Here is a 26,874-nt window from a genome sequence, read left to right on the forward strand (position 1 = left end):
GCACGCCATAAATCCCAGGAAGGCACAACCACAGACAAGCGGAAAGCTCAGGTGAGCCCTCAGAAGTCTATTTAGTCGTGTGTTCTTCGAGCATTTCGTCAGCAGGAGCGTTAGGGACTAACATTTCTGGGATATATATATATATATATTAGGGGCGTTTTGTGGCTGCGTGTGTCTGGCAGCAAACCACCTGCCATGATACGTCTGATTTAAAATACAAGAAGTGATCGGCGATGGAAGCGTATCCAGCACCCTAGGGCGGGTAGGGGGTTAGCGAGGGCCCGGCTTGGTATTTTTACCCCAGCTCTGGCTCAATAACAGCAGCCCTACTTCTCCCTTCCTCGCAGGAGGCCGGCCAGCAGCCAGGCAGGCCGTGGGGCTCCCCGAGGTGACGGGACCACCATTTTACACAGCGTTTTCCCCTTGACCTGGGGGGGGGGGAAAGCAGTTGGAGCCACCCCCCCCCCCCGGCTCCCTGTGGGGCTGGGAGGGGGGAACCGGGGGGAGACGGGGGCGGCCCGGGGGGGCTCGGGGGAGGCTCGGGGGAGGCGAGGGGACCCCGGGGGCGGCCCGGGGGGGTTCACAGCCGGGCCTGCCCCCACCTGAGGGGTACAAGCAGCCCCCCCCGCCCCAAACCCACACTTAGGGGGGCACAACGCAGCCCCCTCCCCCCTCCCAGCCCCTCCCCAGGGCTCAGCCCCGGCCCCTGCCCCTTCCCCTGCCCGTTCCCGGTCCCCCCCCTCCCCTCCGCCGCCGCCCCGCCCGGCCGCAGCCCAGCCCAGCCCCCTCCCGGCCCGCGGGGCCCTCGCTTACCCCCAGAAGCCGCAGGGGCAGCGCGGCGGCAGGCTGGGCGCCTTGCTGCGCTCGCTGCCGGCGTCTCCCATGGCGGGGCCGGGAGCGGGGCCGGGGCCGGGCCGGGGCCGGGGCCGGGGCCGGGGCGGCGGCGGCGGCGGGCGGTGGGGGGGGGGGGAGGGGGGGGCGGCGGGGCTGTGAGCCGGGATTCCAGGCCGGTCAGCTGGAGCCGGGCGCCACCACCGGAGAGGCGGCGGAGGGGTGGCCGCGGGAGGGGGGGCGGCCGCGCCCTAGCGGCGGGGCCCGCGTTGCCGCCCGCCCGCTGTGACGTCCCCCCCCCGCCGCCGCGGCGAGGTGCGCCCGTCCGCCCCGCCGCGCCGCTCGGCCCCTGACTCAACAATGCGCCCCCCTCCCCTCCCCTCCCCGCGCACACACAGACACGGGCCCGGCCCCGGCACCTCGCCTCCCCCTGGCCTGAGCGCGATGGTTTCGCCGAGCCGCCGGATCAGCTGGGAGCGGCCTGTACCAATGTGCTGCCCCGGGGGGAGACGGGATTGAGCGGGGGTGGGAATGAGGGGAGAAGCGAGTTTAGGAGGCGCCCGCACACTCGAGAAGGGAACGAGTATCTCCGTAACGAGGCCACGAGGGGCTGCCTGGGCTCTCAGAGCCGGCTGGCTCCTCTACCCCGCGTTCACTCCCACCCACACGTTACGCCGTAGTGGTACAGCCGGCGAACGAGGGGGGGAGTGGGGGGGCGGCCGGCCGTGGCGGCGCATGCGCGGTAGGCCCGCGACGCGGAAGTGGGCCGGTGGCCCAGCGGGGCTCGGGGCCTGCCCCGTGCTGCTCGGTCCGGGCCGCTGTCAGCTCGGCGCCCCGTGGCGGGCGTTCGCCTGCTGTTCGCCTCTCTGTGAAATAAAAACGGTCACGTTCCTAAAGCACGCGGCTGTCCTGTGCTCTGTTCTTGGCTGTCTCGGGAAGCTAAGCTGAGGGCTGGCCTCAGCAGTGGGAATGGGGGCACCGCGGCCCTGCTGATCTGGCCACAGAGGGGGGGAAATGGCCGGGGTGAAGCAGGGCGAGCAGAGAGATGGGCGGCAGGCACCCCGCTGGGCTGGGCAGCTGGCTGCAAAGGGAAAGGAGAGGGGAATGCCAGCGTCTGGACTTGGGAGATGAGTAATGGGCATCGTACCTACAGTGCAGGCTTAGCAAGCGGCCTGGGGCAAGTCGCAGCCTTGCCGTACCTTGGTTTTGTGTGTGACATGGAAATAACACCAACCCCCTGCCAGAAATTGCTCTTTTGACCTCTTTGTGGAAAATGGCATGTGGAAAAATACCGGTGTGGTGATTATGCAGGTGGAATTGTAATACATTCTTGAGGTGGTGTTATCTCACGTTTTGACTTTGAACCTAAACCCAAGGATGTTTGACATTGAAAGTAATATACGTTGTTAACAAATCCTGGAGTATGTAGGTCTTTGTGAACAGTTGATTAATTCTGCCAAAACTCTTTTGACTTAAATATTGACCATCTTTAAGAATTTTGTATCAAATTAATTCATGGCAGAGGGAAAAAACTAGTCATGGAACGCACAGAGACAAGCTTAAAACTTTTTTACATGTTGAAATTTAATTAAACTCAAGTAAACAGGCTGCTTCTGAAGAGAGGTTTATGACTGAGCTCACTAATAGCAGTTGGTTTATCCAACAACCATCGAGGCTCAGGCTGACTGACTCCCTGTTGATGAACCAGCCGGGCTGTAGCTCAGCCAGACCTTGCTCTTCCTCAGCAGAAACTTTGAAAGCAAAAACATCACTGAGTGTAAGATCGAAGCGGTACAATGGAGACGGGATGTGTGTTGAGAGTTTTCATTGACAGATCAACTGGTGCCAGCCCTCTGGAAGTAGTCTGTGGCTGCGCAGTGAGCGCCCTGTGTGCTGGGGTGTGAGAGCTTCCTCTTGGCACAGCTCTTGGAGGAGCCTCACTGCTGAGGCAGCACTGTGAGTGCACTGAGAGAAGTGAGTACTTGAACAAAATAGCCCCAGCTTCATTAACTCAGCCCTTTAAACCAGTAAGTCAACTGAATATTAAAATTGTCCCTTATGTGCTGGCTACCTATAGTGCTACCGGAGGCTGTAAACTCCCTTCGGTTAAGCAGTACATTCTGTCTTTCTTTAAAGATGATTTGATAGCTAGTTCATATGTCCTGATTTGCAATTAAAATGGAGTCAGCTTTCAGCTGTTACAAATGTCATGGAGAAGCATTCTCTGTGGTCTTCTTGCTCAGTACACTTGTGTCATTCCAAATAAACTTTATTTTGTAAGGTTATGTTGGGTTTAATGCCCAAGTTCTGGTTTGCGAAGCAATTCAGATTTTTAAAAATCCTATAGTGGTTTGGTAATTCATTCCAAGTTAAACACAAGAAAAACATGAGTTCAGACATAATGGGATTACAAGAAGTAAGTATATATTTAACACGATGACAATGAAGACACCTCAACAGCAATTTAGCTCTGCCCAATACTGATGCCCTATGGAGGAATAATCTGAAGGGGAAAAAATCTTTAGGATTCTAGTATACTTCAACACTCTGGGACAGAATAGAAAGAGCATGTGTGCTTGGTGCTGTAATGTCTTATGTCTAAAACAGTATTTTGGAATTTTTTAAAGAATAACTTCTGCCACACTGTTTTTCAATAATTGTGGTATTTCCTATTTTATTTAAGTAGCAGAAGGTATAAATTACTGATGTATCATTCAGAATTACTTCTGGAAAAATCATTACATTAATCTGAACTTGTTTCTCTAAACCTTTAAATGTTTCGGTTTGTGTCATGTTTCTTCTAGTCTTATCACTCCATTTGCAACCTCCAGAAAGTGTTTCTGTAGTGCAACATCACAGCAACGGAAAGTCCTGGTGTGCGATGCTTCTTTGGAAGCTGGCTGGGAGAAAATCTGTTCAGCTGATCTAAAATTAATATAGTTATGAACAGGGCATCACAACCTCCATAGAGTGTGTAAGCCATTCTTCCAACAGATCTATTGAGCCAGGCCGCTGGCTCCCTGACTGAGGAGCTTCGTTACTGACATTTTCTTTATTCTTTTTTTTTTTCCATCCAGAGAGTCCAAGCCCTGGATACCTTCTGAACTAATGTACAAGCATGTGCAAACAAATGGATAAGCAGCACCTAGAAAGCTTATGCAAGGCATTAGTTGGATAGGGGTGGGAACATTCATACTCAGAAAGTCATCGTATGGTCCAGTTACAAGAAGGCTTGTTTCAACCTTGGTGAGGAAAGGTGTACTTAGTTGGGGAAAAAAAAAAAAACTACTTAGTAGTAGGAAAGTAACTTGAAAAGTGGTTATGTCAGAAGAGCAGTGAGCAACAATTTAACTCTATGCCAACAGAAACAGCTAATGTAATTTTAGTTCTGCTTATCCGAATGCATGAAATGGATGGGGAAGGTAGTAATGCTTAATGAGACTGTAGTCACCCTGCAGCTTTTCTCTGGGCATCTTATTGCAGAAAAATCACAGAATGCAGAGAAGAGCGACCAAAATACATGTAGTCTGCAGACAATGAAATACTCTAAAAATGTAATGTTTACAGTTTGACCAGTGAATGATTACATAACAAACATGGAAGGTATTTACCAGAAGGAAACACACAGTTTAGTAAAAGATGTAAAAGATATGTTTCTAAGGGAAGAAATACTAAGGTCAAATAAGGAAAATGTTCTCACGGTGAAGTCTGATTTTTTACCTCTTGCTGAAGTGCTTTGGGCTCATTCTCAGTGGGGCCACAATGCAGGATTAGATGAGGTAACAGACTTCTCAGGATCAGGAGGCAGAACTCTACCAGATTTAGAAGCAACAACTAAGTATCGTTGTTTCTCAAGTGTTCCCTTTCTTCATATATACTAGAAAGAGTTGTACCTGTGTACAATCAGAACGTTTTGGGTTGTTTATTTTGGTATAAACATGATTGCCCGGTTGAGATACATGTGCACAACCGTGAAGTAGAGCAGGTGGAGAATGTCACAAGTATTGTACATCTTCCTTCTCATCTTGAGATCTAAATTACCATAAAATGATAAAAGTGACTCATGTGGTGCCAATCTGTTAGAGAGACTCTTGAGCTGATTGAAATAATCACCACTTTTTATTCCTCTCCAGTAGGCTGATATGCTTCGTAGCAAAATCTTTTCTTTTGGAAGATCATTCTTGTTAAACCCTCTACTGAGGTTGAAAAGTAAAATGAGCATGTGGAAAAGGGCGATGGAGATGACATGTCTGAGCCGTAGCCATATCTAGCTATAAAGGTGAACAATTACAATGATTCGCAGGAGCCCAGGGGCATAGGCTATCGCCCATGAAGAAATTAACCTGCAGCAAGTCAGCATCACAGATGGGACCCCGAAAAAGGCGACTGAACCCTGCCCGAGACTGGCACACATTCTTTTGGCTGAATCAGGACCAGGGCTGTCAGCCTTTCAAATGCCTGCTTTACAATGCTTAGCTCATCTCGTTTTCTACATTAGAAAAGCACGTCTTGGTTCTTTGTATGCAGCTGGCATAGCAGGGTGTGATCCAGCTGAATGCCTCAGGATTTGCTTATTCGTTTAGTCTGAGTTAGGTGTCAGTGCAAGCAATCTGAAGACAGAAATGCCCGCACCTTAGCCTCTGGCTTGGGCCTCAATGAATCTGACTCCAGGCTTCTTTGCTACTCAGAGGAAGCCTCCAGATTAAAGAAGACAAGCTGAGTTCATCTTGGCTCTCAACATTGGTTGTGTTGACGAAGCAAAAAAAATAGAATCATCTGTGAATTATCAACTTATGAGTCATGTAGATTAGAAGGTTTTCATAGCTACGTCTTTTTTAAAACATAAAACATACATTTGAACACTAAAAGAAAAGTTTAAATAGTCGCAGCACAGAATTTGGAGTCAGGACTTTGACGTTTTTTCCATGTTGTTTTAAATCTCTCTGTGCCTCAGTTTTGCTTTCTGAAATGGAAATGCTCATACATCTCATTGACAGTCTGGAAGCAGAATCTTTACTGGGTGGCATTTTTAGAAACAAGAATTAGTTGTTATTATTGCTCTAACTAAAAGAGTGGCATTTCTTTGCAATTAATGGCTGGACGGAGAGTCCAAGGTGAAAGCAATAACTCTTAACACAGCCAGATGCAATTTGCAAGGATATGACTAACCCAGAGGCAATTATTATTAATAATACTTTTATTTATTTCACACATGTATTCCTTCCTCTTCCTGCCCTTTATGTAATCCAGGACACTTTGAGAAAAACACAAATGCAAAAAATAAATAAATAAAATACATACATATATATATATATATAGTGCAATTAAACAAAACATTCTAGGCTAATCTAAAAAATGACAGATCAAATATTAAAACAACAACAGCAAAACTTTTGGCATGATTTAATGAAAGGAGAGGGGATAATAGTGACCCCACACAGATGTGACAATGACTAAGAATGAAATCATTCACAGAAAAATAAACCTGCAGATCAGATGTTCTATATAAGCTGATACTTTTTTTTTATTGTTATAAACAGTGAGACTCATGAATGTGTAATGATGGTCACATCATGCTAGGCATTTCCTAATCATAGACAGCAGACTCAGCAAAAACCATTCTTAGCCTTTGAGAGCTCTTTTTAACAAGTGAGCTCCAGGCACTTTTTTTTTTTTTTTAAAAAAAAAAAAAAAAGATAAGCATTATCACGGCAATTTTACCAGGAGAAAAGCAGCCTTGGAAAGTGAAACAAACTGTCTTCCCAATACAGCAGCCCATGCAGGGGTCTATGTCCTCTTTCAGAGCTTGTGCCATGAGTGCTTCCTTTGCAACCCTCAAGACCTCCTCCTTTGCCCTGGATTCAGCATCACTTAACAGCGGCACCCCAAATCATCTTCGATGCAACTACTTGGTTTATAAATGGAAGAGTTAAAAGTAAATAAAGCACTAGAAATTTCCTTTCATTTGAAAAGGGAGCTTAAGGCAAAATAATATAATTAAACAGAAAGGTGGAAGATGCGTGATATTTATATATTTCCTTTGCTTCCTGGCTTCCCTTCAGTATTTTCACAATACTAGACCAAAGGGTCCTTGTCTGCACCTAGGTCTTCTGGGTCCTACTCTAAGGTAGATAAACAAGCATGATAAAGCCTTGACCTTGTATAAATATAAAGCAGTCCGGTCTTCATTAAACTGGAAGGTGCCTGCCCCTAGCAATCTGTTTGAAGACGAGCTGTTCCTGCCCTTTCCTCAGCATCTCTGAAGATGTCGGATGGGGAAATCTGCATCGGAATGCGTTTCCAGGCCCCTCAGTGGGTTTGTCAGTTGTCTGACTCCTGACCTGGTGTTTCTGAGCACAGCTGAGATGAGCAGCAATTCCCTCATAAGCGCCACAATGTCAGGGAGGCTTAATTGCTTAGCGGCATGAGAAAGTGCTCAGTAGTTCAATGACAAAAGATCTGAGGAAAATGTGAATTGGGACCCTGTGATTCTCCCCTTCTGCCCCTGCCTGCTCCCTTCCATAGTACACTCAACATTTAGATTTTTCAGGGATGCGGCACCAACGTTAGCCAAGAAAATCCTGATCTTGCCATTTCTGGTGTCCATGTGAGCACAGCAAGATCAGTAGTTAGAAGTCATAAGTGCAGCCTGGGTAATTTTGTAAACAACAGCAGCACCAATTTCTTTTATAGCAAGTAAAAAAAAAAACAGACATTGCCGCTGGAAATGAATAGCATACAGAGCAGCTGTTTCAAATTTGTCTGACGCTGTTATAAAACAACTTTAAAGTGTTAACAGTTGTACCCATGGCAAAATTTCCTTTGCTGTGTGCACACTTAGAGCTTTCTTTTATGCTATATGACCAGGCAGACACATTTGTGCTCAGTCCACTTGCTTTTCGGGTCACCTCTGAGGAACATCATGCCAGCTGCTGGCTGCAAATGGCTGGCAGACTCCAGGTGCACTTGCAGGCTGGACTTGGACAGAGGCCGAAGAAGGAGGAAGAGGAGGTGAATTGGTTAGGGCTGCTTGTAAGTCCTGTCCCCCCTCCCGCAGTAATACACCCGAGGTGGTGTGCTCTGTTCTTCTGTCCCCAGGCTGAGAATGGAGATGAGAAGGAGCTTTCACCCACGACGAACGAGAAAGAAGTTGAGTTGCCCAACAACGTCGTAGTTGTAGATGAGGTGGAAAGCAGAGAGCAGACTAGGAGAGAGAAGAGCTGCAGTGACTGAGCTGAATGACCGAAGCACCCTGTGTGAGCAGCAGGCAATACTCCAGCTGCTGGCCCTCGTTTTGGTCCTGTGCAGCTCTGTTGAAGCTGCCACCAGTGCAGAAAGAGGGATGGGTGGTGTGGGGGTGCTGCTGGGGGGCTGATGTCTCCCCATAGCACAAGGAGCGCCCTCCGTTTCTTTCCACAGCAGCAGGCATGGCAAGCCTTGTCTCAAAGGCTCTTGGATTCTCTGTCCCAAACTGCATGGCGTATAATACACACTCCAGTTACACAGATGGTCCCAGAGGCAGTCAGCTCCTGCTAGAGGGAGGATTGCTTATAAGCAGGTAGGAGGGAAAGCGGCTCTACATGTCTGTGCATGGATGGGGGATGTAAAGGTCCTGGGGTGGTGAGGGGAGATGGACTCCTTACAGCTTCTTAACTTCACCTGCTGAACATGCACTCACCCCTCCAGCTTCCCAAACCCGTCTTTGATTTCAGGACTGACTCTGGCCTGTTCATGCTACAAATGTGTCGATTCATAGGACAAATGATAATCTGAATGGAGTAAGAGTCTGGCCTTACATTTGGCCAGAAGACCAGTGCAAATACCCACACCGAGGTTTGGAGCCGATGGCTGACACAGGAAGGAGAGACTGGATGATCGTGTATGTCTACCCACCCTTCTCTCTTGTAGGGGAGAGAGCATGAGTCTCTGTTTGGGTAGGTAAATGGCTTTTGGGGAGGTTTATTGTATTTTACAGAGAACTTTTAAACAGAGGGACAGGTTACAGGGTAGATCTTGAAGGCAGGAGACAGGAGGAGGTGTACCATAGGGACAGGTCAATGGTTAACAAGCTGGAAATAGTTCAGTGAAATACCACAGGCTGAAACCATGGCAATGGAGAAAAGAGTAACAGGAGGACAGGAAAAGAGAAGGTATCAGCGAGCTCTTGGTAAGCAATACTAGAATTGAGAGACTTCTGAGCAGGGATCCTCAAGCTCATACTGTTGCAATTAGCCTCCTGAAGCTGGTCTGCACGTTTGGGACCGTCACTTTCACTGCCTGCTGCTGAGCTTACTCGTTCCTTTATTAACCCCCACAGCAGTGGCTAATGGGGATGTGAGAGGCACAAGGAGGCTGAGGGAAAAGCTGAAATAGTGGCTTTGTCTGTAGTAGCATATATTTCTGAAGTGATACAACAGTTTCTCTTTGACACCTCAAAATGGGATTTGGGTCAAACAGATTTGTTTTCCTGTTCTATTGGTCTATTTCTAATCATTTCTCCAGCAAGCAAAAAAGGCTTCAGCTTTCCTGGTTTCAGAGAAAAGCTTGAAAAACCCTATCCAGGAATTTCTACTGGCCTTTGGAGGCAATTTATAGACAACAGCTCTGAGGTGGGAGCTGCCTGTGCTAATTAGTGAAGTGCTATCATTACCTGCAATTCGTAGAAGGGTCTCCTTAACATGAACTCATTCATCTCTCTGATCAAGAGGTCAGACAAATCCTCCAGACAGCATGATTGTGAGTAGGTCTTGATAGCCATTAATCATGCTCAGTGGTAGTTTCCTGCCTTTCTGGGATGGGCCCATCACCTCCCTCCTTTGGGCCCAGAGGGAAGGCCACACGCTGTGTCCATCTCCCTTCTACCCTAGTGCTTTCTGGCCATGCTGATTTATTGCATGGGGTGAGATAGCCACTCTTGCATCCAGGATCAACACAACCAGGCTGAGCGCCCCTTTTTAAAGAAAAACAGATGCACTGCTCTGGTTCAAGAAGTTAAATGCTGAAATCAAAGCACCTGGGACAAGACAGTTTATGCGTGCTGAGCCATTGCTGGAGCGCACATCTGGTGCACTGAAGGCATGGCCGTGCTGCCTGCAAGGCCTGCTGGATGCAGCTCCTGTTTTCTGCAGCATACTGCATCTGTGCAACGTCTGTGAGAAGATGGGGAGAGCTCTCCAGTAAGGGGTTCAAAACCTTTCTGGTTTGCATGCATGCACGGGCAGCCAGCAAATGCCCTTGTCTATGCTGTGGCTGGACCGAAATGACAAGGTGGGGACCCGTGTCCTCACAACCACCATCACAGGAAGGCTGTGCCATGCTGTGAGGGGGTAGGTGATGCTCTGTAGAGCTGTCTGTCAAGTGCAGAGGAAGGTGTTACCCTTCTTTCTATCATTTCAAGAGTTTAATGTTTCGTTACAAGCTTTGGGTGCAACATCTTTATTCTTCTTTCTTTCTGCAGCATGTATGTACAGATCCATGGTACAATCTAAGCAATTTATGAAGAAATAACAGATGTGATACCAAAAGTTTTCGCAGCTGCCAGGAAGCAGTATGCATACCCAAGAAAAATGGAGAAGAGTGCAGCACATGCACAACACAGTGGGGCTTTCCTTGCACCTCGTTCCCCCTGAAGTTTTTAACGTCTCTCTTTCTGCCTCTCGCTGGAAGGTCAGAACGGCTGCCTTAGCCAGTCTGAGGTGACAAGTCCTATCAAAACAATGAAAGAACATACTTCTTTTTTTTTTTTTTTTTTTCCAGAGCAAGAAGGAAAGTTGTGTTTTAAGTCCTACATTATGGAATGGTAACTAGTTCACTAGTTTGTGGTTTTGGCTACTAGCCATGCCTTCGTTTAATTGCTTAACCTTTTCAAAAGATATTAGTAGCCTACTTACCGACACCAGCCACACATATGCTGCTGTGTTGGTTTCAAATGGTTTAATTAAACAAATTTAGTTAAAAAAGGAGGGGGCAGCTTGAAATCAGGTGTATGGCTCATTACCACTGCTGCTCTAATGTTTCTCCAACCTAGAGAAACCCTACGGGATGCCATTTTCCTGTAGAGCCCTAAAGAAGAGACAGGATGACTTTTCTTGGGCTTTTGACAGAAAACCACCTTCTTATTCTGAGGAGAGATTTCTGCACCTATTGAGTGATCAGCATATGAATGAATTGGGAGAGCTCACTGGCAGCTGTTGGACATTTATCCTGCTTATGAATATCACAGCTTGCAGCAAGTCTCCCCTCTGTAAAAAAATCTGAAGCATTCAGTCAGGAATAGGGAAAAACTGGGGTGAACATCCAGATGGTGCTGAACTGAGATACCAGAAGATGGTTACAAAATTATCTCTTCTCCAGCTTCCTGCATTATTCCCAAACAGCAGGCTATGAACAAATAACCCCTGGAGACTGGTATTTCTGTCAACAATTTCATTTAGTATAGCCCTGGGACTTGTAACAGCCTGTGTGGGACAGTGTTACACCACTAGTATTGGCACATCTGTCTAACAGCGCACTGACCTGTTACAAAGAAATTTACCTATTTAGACCCAGCTCTCCATTTCCCTCTCCCTGCTAACAAATGTGGCTTTAGCTATTTACATAGCTACAGATCCAGCCCTGCTGCTACTTCTATTCTAAGCCCATTCCCCAGGAGATCTTTAAAATACAATTATCTCCAGCTCCACTTGATCACACAATCTGTCCCAAGGTCTGTTCCTGCTTTTTTTTTTGGTCCTCCTGTTGCCAAGGTCTCTCTCAAGGTAGTCTGCTCTCTCTTTTCTTTGACCCTGTACCAGCACCTGGCCACGCACCTCCTTGCTGTGGGAAAGCCTCGTGGCCACGGTTGCTGTTGCAAAGCAGGCAGTGGGGTGGTGGTACTGTATTTAACCTACCCCCACGCAGGACATCCACCTGCCCAAAGCTTTCCTTTGCCAGCCTCTGTGGCTGTTTTTGTGCAGGTGTCAGTGCGTGTCCCCAGCCACACACTTTTTCTCCTCTCACCAACAGCTGAGTGCTCAGCCCAGCAAGCAACCCATTCAGATTGTGTCATTTCAGGCTGCTGGAGAGAGCTGAGCAGCGAAGAAATAGCGCATGGTGTGATATTTTGGGTTCAAGGTTTGCTAGAAACTAGCAGGTGGCTTCTAGTGTGCCGGTGAAGAAGCAGGGCCAATAGAGGGACGGGAAAGCACAGGCTTAGGAGGCTGTGTGGTGGCATTGAAGGACTACTAAAATTAAACTCCGCTCTCTAGGTTTCAGCTGTGTCCAGTTTGGATTCAGCTTACACTAAAACCTAGGCTCTACTTTATAATCCTGAAATATGTATAGCTTTTTTTTTTTTTTTTTTTATGAGGATGAAAATCGACCTTGAAACAAAATGCACAAGGACTACAGCCATAGGTGGGGCAGTAGAAAAATGGGTGAGAGACAAACTCTCAGTAGTTAGCTCTAGCTTCATCTAGAGTTATTTACTGCAGAACCTCTTACGCCCGTGTTTGCCTCATGTAGTCTATTTCTGGAGACAGGCTGCTAGACATTGGCTAAGCAGGTGGTTTGCTGATGACTCCCACATTATATATTGATCTGTTCTGTGCTCGCTGTTTCTGGCTGGTAACTTTATCAAGGCAGAACTGCCTCAGTGTTTTATGTTATGACAATGCTTAGCAGTACTGGGTTGCTGAATGAAACACACACAGTCCTCTTCATGTATAAAACCATCAAAGAAAAGAGGATAAAGCACCCACTTATTAAACTCACTCTCCCTTCTCTTCCCCTCTCATGCCGTGCCAGCCCTGAATAAACCCTAATAAAAAGCTCAGCTCTTTCCCAGGAATCAGTGAGCATCCCTTCTCTTCCCTTAAGCTGCAAGGTGCAAAAGGTGCTTCTCAGTTCCTTGCTAAACTACCTGCCCGGAGGGCAGCATCCCTCAGGAAGGGCCAGCCAAATAGACACATCAGTCTGATGCAATACCTATGAGTTTTCTTTGTCCCTTCAGCTGTTTGACCCTTTTGGGTGTCTGTGATCCATACTAGACTGATTTCTTCTTCTAATCAGTGTCAGCGCCAGCTGTTTTTGATGACTGCACCAGCTTTAGATGTGGTGACAGAAAGGACAGCATGCAGTTTTTTTACTGCTTGTTTCCTGGCTTGCACAGGCTGGTGCATGAACCAGAGGGAGCTCTGACATGCAGCATGCCTCATGTTTTATGTGGCACCTCTGTGGTGCTTAGGAATTTAGAAAAACATATGCCCCTCCATCATTTTCTCATCTGAATGCCAGAAGGAACTAACTCTAACGCATCCTATTTTGAGTTGTACCTTCTTCATTAGGCAACATTGACACTGGTCCTATATTTTCTTGAACTGAGGATGACAGAAGTGTGTCTTTGCTAACTGTTACCTCATTTACCCAGCTGGATTCTCCTGACACCAAACAACCGTGGCAGAGCCCAAAAGTACCAGTTCAGCATTTTAGTTTCCAGAGTCAGATGCTCTCTAGGTGAAAGGAAGTCATGCTACAGATTTGTAGATAAGCTCTAGGGCACTAACTGGTTCCTAGCCAAAAAGAGCTCAGTCAGAGCTATGTTCCTACTCACACCTTCAACAGAGGCTGAAAAAAAAAAAAAATTGTAAGTGGGCTTCTTAGTAGACAGAAGGAGAGAATGACCTTGAAGAAGGGTGAAGTTCATGTACTGGATTACAAAAATAATTTGAATCCCCAGACCAGTTTTTTTTTTTTTTTTTGCACTGCTTGTGCTTAGTTATAAACTTTCTTTGCCAAAGAAAAGCTCTTTTTGTCTTTTCTCTGTGTACTTTTTGCTCAGTCATACCCTTTTCTTCCAATAACTTATTTTACATGTCACCTTTTGCCTGGCAGCAAAATGTCTGAGAATAGTTTGAAAATCAAGGAGGGCAGTCTTACAGTAGAGAAATAAAAATGCCTTTTTCCAAGCTCAGTTCTGCATAATATCTATAAGTTACAGTTACTTATGCTGCCTGAATCAAAATCATTTATTGCCATTATAAAAAAAAAATATTTTAAGAGTTTCAAATGGGAACTTGTGGCTTGACGCACAGATTGGTGCTCACAGATTTATTAGACATGTGATGAGTAACTTGTGAATAAGAAGATAGCTGTAATCATTTGAAGATGCATTTAAGTTTTAAAGATATGGAACCAAAAAGTGTATATTTTCTGTAATATTCAGAGTGCATGTGCCCTATTTCCTACTGGAATGGGTGACCTGTCTGGAATTGTGCAGCTGTAGTTCAGAAGCAGCTTTCATGAGCTCATGCAGGTAGATAAGAAGTAGATTTCGTATTCCATTGAAAAGGGTAACATCTCTTACCAGGGTCTGTTAAACTGTTCCTAAATGTTCTAAACATTTCAGCATCCCCTTGTATTCTTGTTTCAGGTGTTCTGCAAGCTGTTTCTGACTTTTTAATTTTTTTTTTGCTGAAGGATCACGCAGCTCAGGAAACACAAGTTTTGATCCTTCTCCTGCTTCTTTGGCTTTAAAACCACGACATTCTAGTGATGAAAGGAAATGGCTCCTGCTTTATGTCAGATAAGACTACCATAATTTATGTTATAAAAGCCTTAATAGCACATATATAACCATTCCTAGGATTAGGAGCAAAGTGAAAGAGAAGTCATGCATGTGATGCTTCAGACTCTTGAAGTTTCAGGAAGCTTCATTGTCTAATGGGCAGATGAGGAAACAGAACCAGAGCTCTTGGATTTTCACTATTGATACTGCTATGAATTCATTTGCACAGATCATTTGATCTTTGTGTGTGTTGGTTTACAATAGCTATAATGCTTTTGCTACCAGAGTGGTGTAACCTGTTAGTACTTGTAGAGTGCTTTGAGACCTCTGCATAGAAGGCACCCCATGAAAGCTCAAAAAGCCATACAGTGAGGCCAACTTCAGACTTCTTGTCACTAGTATGTGACAAGTCACTATAGTAGTGACTTATTTTAATTACAATGTGCTAAGCAGTTGTAAACTTTCAATTGTTGCATGTTGAACAGAGGCTTTCGTTGCTGGGGTTTGAAAGGTTCCCATCCAGCAGTGTGGTTCCAAGTTCATCAGTGCTGTCTCTGCTGATCCTGCCCTGCTTTCTCCTCTGCAATCCAGTCCATCAGTGATTAATTCTCCTCTTGAAATTAATAATGGTGAGCTTGTCAATATTTTAAAACCCAGACTTAATTTTGCTCTCTTGAGCCTTGCCTTTGGCTCCTGAAAGCAGAAGCTTTAAACTCTATTATTTGGGAGGCCTACTGGGATGCCTTGGTGTGGCAGGTGCTATATATGTTTAGTGCTGCATTGCTATTAAAATCCATTAAGGATCTTTCTGGGGCTGTCAGCACACTGCAGATTAAAACCAGAAAAATAAAGGCACACTCAACAAATGCTGCTGTAGTGGTTCAGATAGCTGCAGAGAGAGGGCTCATCTTTGGCTTGTGATCAGTTTACTTGTAGGTTCAATGGAAAGGTTGTTTGGCTTCCTGTACAAACTCTGAAAAAAAAAAAATCAATGTGAGGATACTTGGATGAGAGCCAGAAGTGCTGTACTCAATCCAGAATATAGAAGTCCTTCACAATTTCTATATTCTGCTCCATACAGGCTCTTTATATTCTAGTGAGAACTAAGCTTTGCTATCATGACTCCAGCACCACTGCAGGGTTATAGGATGTGAACAAGTTGTCAGATTTTATTTGGATCTTTAAAAACGCTTTTCAAAACCCCCTGCCATGACACTGTTAAAAAAGCAAGTGAAAGGTGAGAGGAGGAGCCATCAGACACCTGCAAAAGAGCTGGAAACAAAACATAGGAACAGGCGATCGGTTTTTGAGCTGACAATGATTCACTGGTTTGGAAAGGGGAGGGAAACGTAGGTGTAAGAGGTGGATCTGATGCTGCCATAGTCTCCTTAAACCTGGTGGAGATGGAGCAATGGCAGAGGCAACCCCTGGCAGCAGGCAGTGATGATGGGCCAGCTCCCACGCCAGCAGGCACACAGCGATGCTCCAGAAGGAGTCGTGGAAACCACCTAGACATCTCAATGAGTTTTGCTTGAGCTGTAACATCACAGGAAGGGAATAAAGGTGGTATGAGGGACAGCTTTAGGGATTCACTTGCTCAGGGCATAATGGGGTGAGCAAACATGCAAATAAAGTAAATCTACCTAGAGTATGGGGCAAGTCAGTTTGCAGTCATGGTAATGCCCTTGCTGAAGAAAGCAGCACGATCTTGTCCTGCCCTGGTTTCCTGTTTCAGTGAGGATACCAAATAAGGCTCTCAGATACAAGTGGCAGAGATTGTAAAAGGATGTGAATGAATGTTTTATTCGGCAGAGGAAGGTTGGAAAACACTGAAAGTTACACATCAGGGAGTTGGTTCCCGGTTGGGTTGTGGAAAATACAGGTGGTAGAAAGAGGAAAAATCGACAGTCCTATTTGCCCTTCCAGAATACCAGGATGAGGGGACTTTCAACGGAAATAAAAAGCACCACATATAAAACTGTTAAAAGGAAATACATTTTATACAATGCCTAATTAGCTCATTCCCATAAGATAACATTAAGCCTAAGAGATTAGTAGGATTCAAAAAAAGGATTAGACATTTATACGGATAATGTAATTGGGGATGTTCTCATTAAATAGAATATGTATTTTCTTTTGTTATGAAAGGATATAAACCCTCTTGCTTCAGGACCTAGGCCAGTTGTTAACTGATAAGAATTAGAAAGAAACTTCCCCTGTTGGCAAGTCATTCCTACTTGTCTTCTGCTTCGTTTCCTGTATTTAATCGGAAGCATTTCACCAGGCACTATCACAGAGGGATTATTAAACTATATGGACAATTTGTTTGGTATTGCAAGGCAGTTCCATTTCTTCATAACCAGATGCCCCACTGTGACAGATCACAAAAATCCTAGTAGCCTCAAACAGAATCCCTTTTTCCTTGTGCTAGCTCTGTAAGAAGGTTGACCTGGAGGGCCACCTATTAGGTACCACCAAATAGTCACTAACAAATCTCACATGTCTATCCTAACTGTGATACCTTCAAAATCTCCTGCAGGGCTTAAATGAGATCAGTTAGAGGGGTGGCTGGATGCCAAAAACTCTACAGCCCACAGCTTTTGAGGGTATGTCCTTCTTCCACACATGTGAATGCGATTGTCTTATGAATGCTACAGGCTGACAAGAGCAGGAACAAAACACATTCAGCTAAGAATGAAACAAAAATAATTAGTAGCAAAAAAGTGGTTCAAAACTCTGCCATTCACTTCTGGGCAAGATAGGAAAGATCATGGCAGTAGCCTAGCTTCCCTGTTTAAAAGCATCAGAAGGCCTCATCTAACCTGGCTAAAACTAAACTGCCTTGCATCTTGATTACTGAAACACCCTTCTCTTTGGTCTTGCCAAGTGTAATTTCAGTCTGTGCACATCCCTGCAAAATACTGCTGTAAAGATCATCCTCCTAATCCATCAGCTTGAGGATTTTACACATTCTTTGCTCCCCTACTACATTCCTCCTCTTTACTCCATCAAACACAAGCTATTTATCTTTCCTGTCAGGCCCTTCCCACCCTGCCAAAGAGCTCTCCTTTGCTATGACAATGTCGTTTCCCTTCTCATCATTCTGTCAGTCTCTATTTCTCACTTGTTAACATTTTTATAGAAACACTTCTGTGCTGTCTTCCCTGGTGCTACTGGGATGAATGTTGGTAAAGAAGTGTGAAACCCCCTCATTATCCTTTTGCAAACCTCTGCTAAAACCCTGGCATTACCATGCTGCCTACGAAGAGCTTGACAGTGGTTTGGCCACTCCCCATCACACACACAAACACGAGTCCATTCACCCTTTCCACTTCCCTGTCTGCCAAGACACATCCATCATCCTTTTGATTTGAATTTGGGAATGTGTGTTGGTTCTGCAAAGTGTCTATACAACAGCTTCTCCATCATTAACCAGGATTTCCAAGGGTCACTGCAAAACAAGCACTGGTATTTCTTCTTCCTCTTATATAAATGTTCACTTGAACACTGAGTGCTGTGCTAATGAAACACACAGGACAGCGACTGCTTTCTGCAGGTCGCAGACAGAGCTGTATGTGGAAGGTCACCATCCTCTGTAGTAGCGGTCCCGTCTGAAGATGGCTGCAGTGAGAACTGGATTTCAAATGGAAGTGTTCAGCTTAGCTCTGTTCTTGGCAGTGTTTCTTTTCCCTCGTCTGTTAATGACTGCTGCAAATCCTCCAGTCCAAGGGGGTGTCTTTTGTGTACTAAATGCTGCCATTATTTATCAAGCACTCTTGTTGAATGTGCTTAAAGTCAGTCCTGCAGGACAGTTTCAATCAAATTCCATTCAATTTATTCTATCTGAATAACTCTGAAATGTAAATAAAATTAAATTAATGGTGCTGTATTTGTATCCTGTTACAAATGTAATAAGTTTGAAGTAGTGCTGACCGTAAAATCAGATGAAGACTGTAGAGTAAAAAACAACCTCTAGAAAATACCACAAAATTTGATATCTGGCTTGCAAGAGCAATCAGGGGTACATTTAATCCAGAGGGTCTTTTTAATCATATTTGTTCACACTGCTTGTCTGCTTCAGTCTAATAAAAGGTGAGAATAACTCGGTCTCCTGTAGTGGTTATATTTGGTTTAACAAGCATGCAAAATACTGTGTATCTGCTCCCAGCTCACTGTTCTGGGATTTGCAATGATATTGTTATTAATAATAATCTTACATTTATAGGACACCTTTAATCCCAAAGCACATTATAAATTGTAGCTGAGGCCCAACGTGCTTACTTAGCACTGTCAAAATATGTGTGAGTTCTAATTATGCAGGAAGATACTCCAGATTTGGTCCTAGGAATTGTAAATATTGATATATACATGGCAGAGCATTTTATCTATTGAATACCTCCCCAGGAAATGTATTCCCCAGAAGGTCTAGGATTCCTGCCAATTAGATATTTCGATCTTTTCTGGTGCAAACATTACCCCAAAACACTGGGGAAACCCCAGCCCTCACCAGGAGTGCTACAAAATATGTTGCAGGCATACAAACCAGGCACAGTCTCAGGATTTGAAGGTCTTGTCTAGAGCGTTAGGGACAAGAAGATTTGTGGACTGCAGTAAAGCAACTGGGAACAAGTAGCTGAATTGGCCCTGCTGGGACTCAAACCTCTGGCTCTGGGGAGCCCAAATATTTTGAACGCTGCCGTCTGTTCCCCTGCAAGCTGCTCTGCTTCAAGCTGCCAGCCCAGGGAGTAGTTAGGAGTACTTTCAGTCTCTCACATACTCGTTCTGCATAATTTACAAGAGCATCAAGGACTTCATCATATACAGACAGAATTCAACAGACTCAGGGAAAAGATGCACAAGTGTCTGGGACAGCACACGGGGAAGGAAGAGGGGAGTGGGACTGAGCTTACACAGGCTCATTCCTACCCATCGCAAGTCATGAAAGCTGCCCTGGGGAGGGCTGATCAGCTTTTATTTTCTTCCACCCCTGTTGATTTGTTTCTATAAGCCCTAAAGGATAATGCAGTAGAGTTGTTTCCACAGTAAACACTGCTCCAAACATGAACGGATCTCAGGCCTTCATCAGTTATGGCATTAGCCACCTCTACACATGAAGCAAAATTTCTTTGTTGAGGTAGTTGAAATCGTGAAGACCATAGGCAAAGTGTGGTTGCCAGTGGACAAGAAACACTTCTGAACTGTGAACAACATTCAGATATTAAGGAGAGTTCATTTCCAAGACTTTTTTGCTTTGACCTCCAGGTACTTGGACAGCCTCTTCTGAAAGTCCTGTCTGATTGACTATGAATCCTGGTGTCTGAAATGACGCAGAAAATATTCAATCAGGGACAGAGCTGATAATTAAAAAAAAAAAAAAGAAAAGGTGGTTTAATATTTCCTCATTTCAAAACCATGCCTAGAAAGCTTTCTGAGTTTGCCCAGACTTGAGTAAAATTAATGAAATTGCAGTCATGCCTTTCATTCTATTTACCCCTTAAATCTGCAGTCTCGGCACGCAACGTGCTTCTTCCCTACTGTGAGAATGCAGAGTGCAGTTACGTGGGCTCAACAAGAGAGGGCAAAATCAGCACTGTGGAAATGGGGTACATCTTTGTGGAAGGCACTGGGATTATGCCAAGAACATATTCAGTACAAAGGGTCCAGCCCAAAGTGCTGAATGAGGTGTCCTGAGTACATCATCCAAGGACCATGGAGGTCCACCAGTAATCTTTTATTTTGATTTAAAAAACAAGCAGTCAGAGAGTTAAATAAATTCATAAGAGGAATAAACTCTAACATTTTCTTCTGATCTTCTCCCAAAGATCAACCCTTTCTCCCAAATCCTTTGTTATGTGGCTATCTTGCATGTGCTGCTCACATGCTTTCTTCAGTTATTCACAGCCACATGACAAACGCTACCTAATGGCCAGTTTATCTTATTTATGCTTTTGTACTACCCTTTTCTTACAAACCTGAAACACTTTGAATTCTCACAGTGAATTACAGAAAGTCAATGTTCATTTTTCATTGATTGGATTCAATACAAAAATGTCTTTTGTGAAAATCTTTGGATGAGCTTTAGCGTATAAAGGTTTGTGTGGACACATTTATACTTTGAACCCTTCTGCACAGCATCTTGCTGATGTCCCATACGATATTGCTTCATGCTAAGTCTGTTTCACTGTTTACCTGTAGGGTCTCAACAGATCAAAGGTGAAGCTAATGTGATTTGGCTAATGGTGTGTGCACCCAAAAGTAGGCTGTAAAAATCTTACTCTCAGAAATCTCACATATAGTGCCATACTCTGCAATCTCATTGCCCAGCATATGTGAGGTACCATCAAAAAGTCATAGATCATCCTACACCCAGGGAGACGAGCGGGCTGCTTGGATTTGCCCTAAACTTGATGTCTGCAATCTCAAATTATATGAGTATATACCAAAATGAACGAATGGAGAAGAATCCCCTTAGGATATAGCTCATTGCAACAATGAAGGAACAGAGCTCTGGCAGAAATGGAGGAAAACCCCCAAGGCCATAAACAAAGTCTCTGGCAATACTCCATGTACCTATTCCTTCTCCAAGGCTTTGGGTCTGATATTTGGTGCTGAAGGGGGTGTGCAGGCTTCAGCCTGTGCTGGTGGCAAAGGGGAGACTAGTCCTAACTTGGCTAGGGCTATGAGGATGGAAAATTCCTGGAAATACAGGATCCCTTCCCTGTACAAAAAGCTGGAGCAGACCCAGGGAAGAGATGCTCCATAAACACGGCATAAACTTGCTATACCACTGAAGCAAAAGGGTTCTCAAGAAGGTAGTAGCAGAATTTGTGTTAAGGTGTATCTTAGGCTTATAGAGAGGGAATAAGGAAGGCACTTAAATATGTTCAGCAAGTCCTGCAGTTGGTGTTATTTTAGGCCAATGGGAATTAGGAAGTTTCTCCAATCTGTTTGGCTTAAAATTCCCATTTTGATGCTATATTTCCTGCAAGTAGCATCCACATAACAGAAGTTTTGTTTGGTGATGATTATTCCCTTGAAATTTGCATAGTAATTGCACACCACCACTTGCTCACCATCCCCATTCTCCCAGCCTTTTTCATTTTTATACCAGCCAGGTCAATCACTGCAGCACATGCTTCCAGACCGATCAAACTAATGACAGTGCAGGACTTTCAGATAAATGAATGCTTAAGAGAGGCATCCAAGTCTACTGATACTTCAGTTAGGGAGAGTTTGGGCAATAAAGAACACAATTTGCTATTTAATGAACATTATTAACTTTCAGATCCCATGTCATTTTATGAGGTATATTTCCCAAAACAAGATGTGTGAAAATGGAAGGAGATTAAATACCCCTTGTCTGGTCACAGTCACTCTCTTGCCACCATCAGACCTTAGGCCTAGTAAGGCTGTTGCAGGACCCTGCTTGGCATTGTGCTTTGAATTTGTCCCCTAGCACAATAAAGGAGAGCAGGAAGCCAAGGCAATGCTGCAGCTTCTCACTGAGAGCAGAAGACAAAGCATGCCCAGGAAAGTTGTTGGTGAAGCGATGCTGCACCTGTGAGAAGGCTGTTCTGCCACATGAAGTCACCACATCTCCCTTGTCTGTCCTCTGCCTTTCAAATAGGTCCCTTCTCTGTTTTTCAGGACCCCATTCATGCCAGGGTGAACTCCTCCAGCATAAGGACAACCTGCTTCAACACACATGCAAGGGTGCCTGCATTGCCTCCTGCTCCTCACTCTTCTTCCAACCCTTTACTCCACGGATTTCTCCTGCCTAACCTCCCAATGCCTCTCATCAACTCCACCTTTCCTTCCTTTTAGGACTCTTTTGCTAAAGGGAAGCAGTATGGGGAACATTTTATTGCCAATAAGCCTCCCCCTGCGTGAAGAAGAGACTTGGTGATGGCATTCCAAAATTATCACTTTGGAAGTGTTGTCATGGCTGCTACAGAGATCCCAGCTGACACAGCAATGATTTACTCATTTCTTCAGCCTTCCTTGCTGCCATATCACAGCCCACAAGAATGGGGAAAGTATCAATGGCAGAGTGCCAGATAAACCTCCTAAGTAAGAAGGGGAAGGGAAGAGAACCAGTGTTTCACATCCTCTTGATGGTATTGTAGAGGATGAACAAAGCAAAAAGAGGGGAGCTCGCTGACAAGGTGTGTTTTTTTTTTTTTTTTTTTTTTTTTTTTATTGAAAGGGGCAGAAGACAGAATCGAACTGCAGAAAATTAAAAGCTACAACAACAGTAATGAAAAAAGCCTGCAGAAGGGGCTTCTGGAGTGGAGACAGAAGCAGAGAGCTGGTGCAGGATGTGCCTGTGGCTTGTTCCTGTGCAGTACGTCAGCCCCAGTCCTGTTGTGCTCTAGAGTCCACAGGGACAAGCTCTTATTGAGGACAGCAGTACCCACGCCAAAACACAAGCCAGAAGCTCTTTCCTTCCTCCTGCAAGGCTACAGCAACAAAACCAGCAAAAGCCCTGTGACTCCCACGCTTGTATTCAGGCAAGGCCATCAGACAGAAGTGCCACATCTGAGAGCTGTGCCACAACACCCACCTGGGAGCTTTGCAGCCTTGCTGGGTGCACCCAGCAGCTATTCAAGTGCTTTACAGTACAGATTTTGCCAACAGTGCTTCACAGACTCTTCCGTGGATGAGTCCATGACTCGGCTGTTGGAAAATTTTGCCTGGGTTTGCCTGATAGGAGGTTTCACTACTTGCAGTATTTGATTTTCAGTAAAGGCTATTTTTGACAAAAGTGTTAAAGTTTTATAAATTTATATGCTAGCTCGTAAACATTGTAAAATGCCTTTTTGACAAATCTAATAAACATAACAAAATGCCCTGTCAATAAAATCACTGAAATCTTGCCAGGCTGCATAATAACATTGCATTTCAGCATGGTTAGCACCTACCTTTAAAGAAGAAACACAAACCCCCTTCCCTTTTGAGCCATGAGTTGCTGCAGTTTGCTGACCTTAACACATTCAAGACCCTGGGCTTCTCCTTTCTATCAGTCGTTGAGTCTTCAGGTCTAGGATTAGCTATGGGGCAAAAAATACAGGAGGTTCACATTTCACAGGAGCAGATATCGCTCAGTAGCCTCCAGCTTTGTCATATCCTTGTCAGCCTTCCAAGTATATACTTTGTACTCATTCCACATTAACTCTTGGTAGAATGGAGCCAGTCTCATACAAATTCCCAGGAAAAAGTTTCATGAGCTGAGAAAGCTGATGGGAAGACCATTTTCTGAGAACAGGAAAAAATCGTGTGACTCTTGCTGTCAAAGCTGTTGGAGTAAGAGCTACATTTTTCATTAGATGAAACAGGCCTAGCTTTTGGTAGGTCCTGGCATCCTAGGTCCCTGCTGGTCACACCATATAAACATGGGCAGACCTTCTCTAGTGATGATCCAGGCTCTTGATTTATGCTTTTGGGTGAACTCTTATAGCTGCTCTGTGTGAATATCTGTGTATGTGTGTGTGAAGACTCATCAGCTGAGTCTTCTCAGCAGCTCTGCTGCAATCAGAAAGCTTAACTGTACAAATCTGTCAGAAACCTGTGCATCACCCAGCTGCCTGCTTTGGACTGTCAGCACCATTCCCACAGCAATACATGCTTCCCTGACAGCAACACCAGCACCTGCTCCTCTAACCCCATACTGGGTATTTCCCATCTAGTAGTAGCTGCGAGAGGTTTTTGCAGTTTAATGATGTAGTGACGTCCATGGGCATAAGCAGAGGAGGAATAAACCCTTCGGGATACGTGCCCAGAATTATGGAGCTCCTATTTCACAAGGACTGGTGCTGCTTTGCAGTGCTGTGGGGGCACTGAGCAGAAAGATGGGTGAATGGACATGCTGTGCTTGGAGCGGTTGCACTAGCAAGGGTTTTAAGCAAAGAACAAAGGCTGAAAAAAATCCCAGCAACCCTACTTCCTAAACCAAAAGTATGTGGATGCATACTCAACACCAAGCCCTTTCTCCTAAATAAAGGTCAGTCCTTGTCAGAGAGGACCCACTTACTAGGTTTAGTCAAAACCAGAGCAAAAGCCTTACGGACTCTCTGCTCAGCAATGCTGGGCTCCATGTGCACCCAAATGCAAGGACACGTGCAAGGAATAAACCCACTCCAGGAGAGGACCCAAGCTGGGCCTGTGCTCTGCTCCTCTCCCTGCTCTCATCCCTGCTCCTGAGCAGTACAGCAGGAACCAAAATTCAGCGCTGCCGGCTAGGGCTGTGGTCCACAGCCCCAAGCTAAGGCAGCGTAGCCCAGGGCAGGTTGCAGAGCCACACTGCGGGGAAAGCTGCTGAAGGAGTTCTGTGCCGTGGGGAAAGCTGCCAGGAGCTTCTGCCAGATGGCTGCAGGAGAAAGCCTCTTGGTCATGCTTTTCCTTAGACACACTGCTTATACGCACACCTTTCCTGAGAATGTTTGCTGTATGGCTTTATAATTAAGGTGGAGCACCTTCAGCACCTTCCAGAGCTTCTGAGAGAAAGAGAAGAAGGCTGTCTCCCTGACACTGTTGCAGAGGAAGGATCCTGTGGGGTCTGAGGGATGATCTCTTACCTTTCCAACACTTGTCTGAGTCCTACCTCCTCCCACAAATGCTCTGCCCTCCACAACGAGGTTCAGCTCCTTGTTAAGGGACATTCGGCAGAGGCACCCCAAAACTGCGGGATACCATTGGTAGCACTGGGCTGTTCATTACAAGGAAGTGTATTTATTTCCATTTTCTTCACTGTCCTGATGAATTTGGTGTAGTAAATCAACGGTGAGATGAGTGTCACCCCTAAGCTCATTGAACCGTGCTCTCTCCTAATCAAGCCAGTGAGTTCTCCCTAGCTTGCATCTTCCATAAGTATTATTTTCTCAGTGTTAGCATCCTTCCACAAATACTTGCAGAATGGTCATGGAAATAATTTGAAGTTATTTCTTGCTCTGACATATAAACTGCCAAGTGTAAATGTCTCTACTGGTGGTGTTTATTAAGATCCTTCAGGAAATGACATGCATCTTCCAGTGGGCTCTGGGTTGGCAGCTGATAGCTGAACATAAATGGGAACTCCCGCTTGCAAAGAGAAAGATAAACAGCAGGAAACATCAAAGTACATCTCTGTCCCAGGAATGAAACAACATTCTTCAACATTCTCTTCTGCTTTCTCCAATTTCATGGAATGTATTTAATTACTTTCTATTATAAATGAGACCTAAATTAGAGAAATGTGCTCGGAAAATCTTCCTTTCATTGCACAGCTGTATTAACTTTATGATGTCACAAATGTCGAATAAAACATTTATATTCTTCTCTTTATTGGCTAAATTTGTCTCTGTTTGTAAATCCATGGAATTCAATTAAATTACACCAGATAGCAATTTGATCTTGTTTGTTTAAGTTCTGATGCGACAAGATTTATGAATGGCTCTATTTTCTTTATTTCCAGAGTTTGGTATCATATTTACTTAAACGATATTCTGCCTTCACTGCCATGAGAACTATTTATCCAAAATGGAGGCAGAGGAGAGTCAGATCCTACATGGAAGATTTTCCTTCCCACACTAGATATTCACAGCTTAACCTGAGAATGCAGCCTCATAGAAATGCACAGCGTTTGCCTGGCCTCCATCTGACCTAGATTCTCTCTCATAGTGTGTCTGAATGTGCTTCTTCTAATTTTATGTTAGATAGGTCAGGCCATGTATTCATTGTGTGGAGATTTGTCACCCACCTATACTTCACAGTACAGATCCAGCAGTGGGATTAGTCTGAGATTATGACTTCCACCTACAAAGCGTGGCTCTTCTGACAGTCTTTGACATGCATTCAGATCTCCTGTTGAAGGTATTTTCTGGGTGGTCATTTGGTGATGTTCTTGTTCAGAGCTTCAGACTGAGCTGTGTAGACTCCAGGAAAGGGCTCCACAGGCAGAGCAAGGCTGCAGGTGCTGATTTGGAAATCTTTAATTAGTAAGCTTATGTGCAGCAAAGGCGATTCAAAGAATTTCACCAAAACCTCTGAACTGGATCCCTCGCTGTCTCCTTTGGGATAAAAGGTGCTAGAGAATTGTAAGATGTTATTGCAATTGACTGTATCAATATGGCTTTGTACCATGAGGGAAGCATTGTTCAGAATGATAATGCAGAGGGCATTGTTTGCTTCACCTTCACTGGTAAAGTCATGCTTGTTCTGTAGCTTTTATGCATGTCTAGGGAGGTGATGAGTAATGCTGACTCTAGTTGTCTGTAGCTTCCTCTTTCCAAATGAAATGGACACAGGCTTTATGATGATATCGATATAAACCTGCAGTATCACAACTAAATATGTGAAAAGAGTTTATGCTACTGTAAATCTGCAGAAGTTTCAAGGAATTAAGTGGATTTATTCCAGATTGACTGTCACTAGGACCATAGTCTGTCCTAATTGTTATTCACTGACTAGTAGGGTCAAAAGTCCCCTTTATCTGTGGGAGACTGCATTTACAGGTAAAGCTCTGA

The 26,874-nt window shown here is 44.9% G+C and overlaps 1 protein-coding gene and 1 long non-coding RNA gene across 4 annotated transcripts in view; one reads left to right on the top strand and one right to left on the bottom strand.

The window, feature by feature from the left end:
• Nucleotides 1–1,036, bottom strand: part of ZFAND3 (zinc finger AN1-type containing 3) — a 135,950-nt gene extending 134,914 nt beyond the window's left edge. Inside the window, exon 1 of the mRNA XM_080586150.1 lies at nt 814–1,036. Coding sequence (XP_080442276.1) covers nt 814–884 — 71 coding nt within the window. The 5' untranslated portion in view covers nt 885–1,036. The remainder of the gene's footprint in view (nt 1–813) is intronic.
• On the top strand, nt 1–22,188 carry LOC308192520. 3 transcript variants are annotated; one of them, XR_013948872.1, is made up of 4 exons: nt 1–51; nt 7,930–8,087; nt 8,251–8,389; nt 17,931–20,670. It is a non-coding gene; the product is annotated as an uncharacterized lncRNA (long non-coding RNA). The 3 variants fall into 3 exon arrangements; XR_013948870.1 differs by lacking the exon at nt 17,931–20,670 and adding an exon at nt 22,022–22,188 and having other exon boundaries at nt 7,930–8,389; XR_013948871.1 differs by having other exon boundaries at nt 7,930–8,389.
• Nucleotides 22,189–26,874: the final 4,686 nt, after the last annotated feature.

Source organism: Anser brachyrhynchus (assembly GCF_964034855.1).
Source record: "Anser brachyrhynchus genome assembly, chromosome: 3".
NCBI lineage: Eukaryota > Metazoa > Chordata > Aves > Anseriformes > Anatidae > Anser > Anser brachyrhynchus.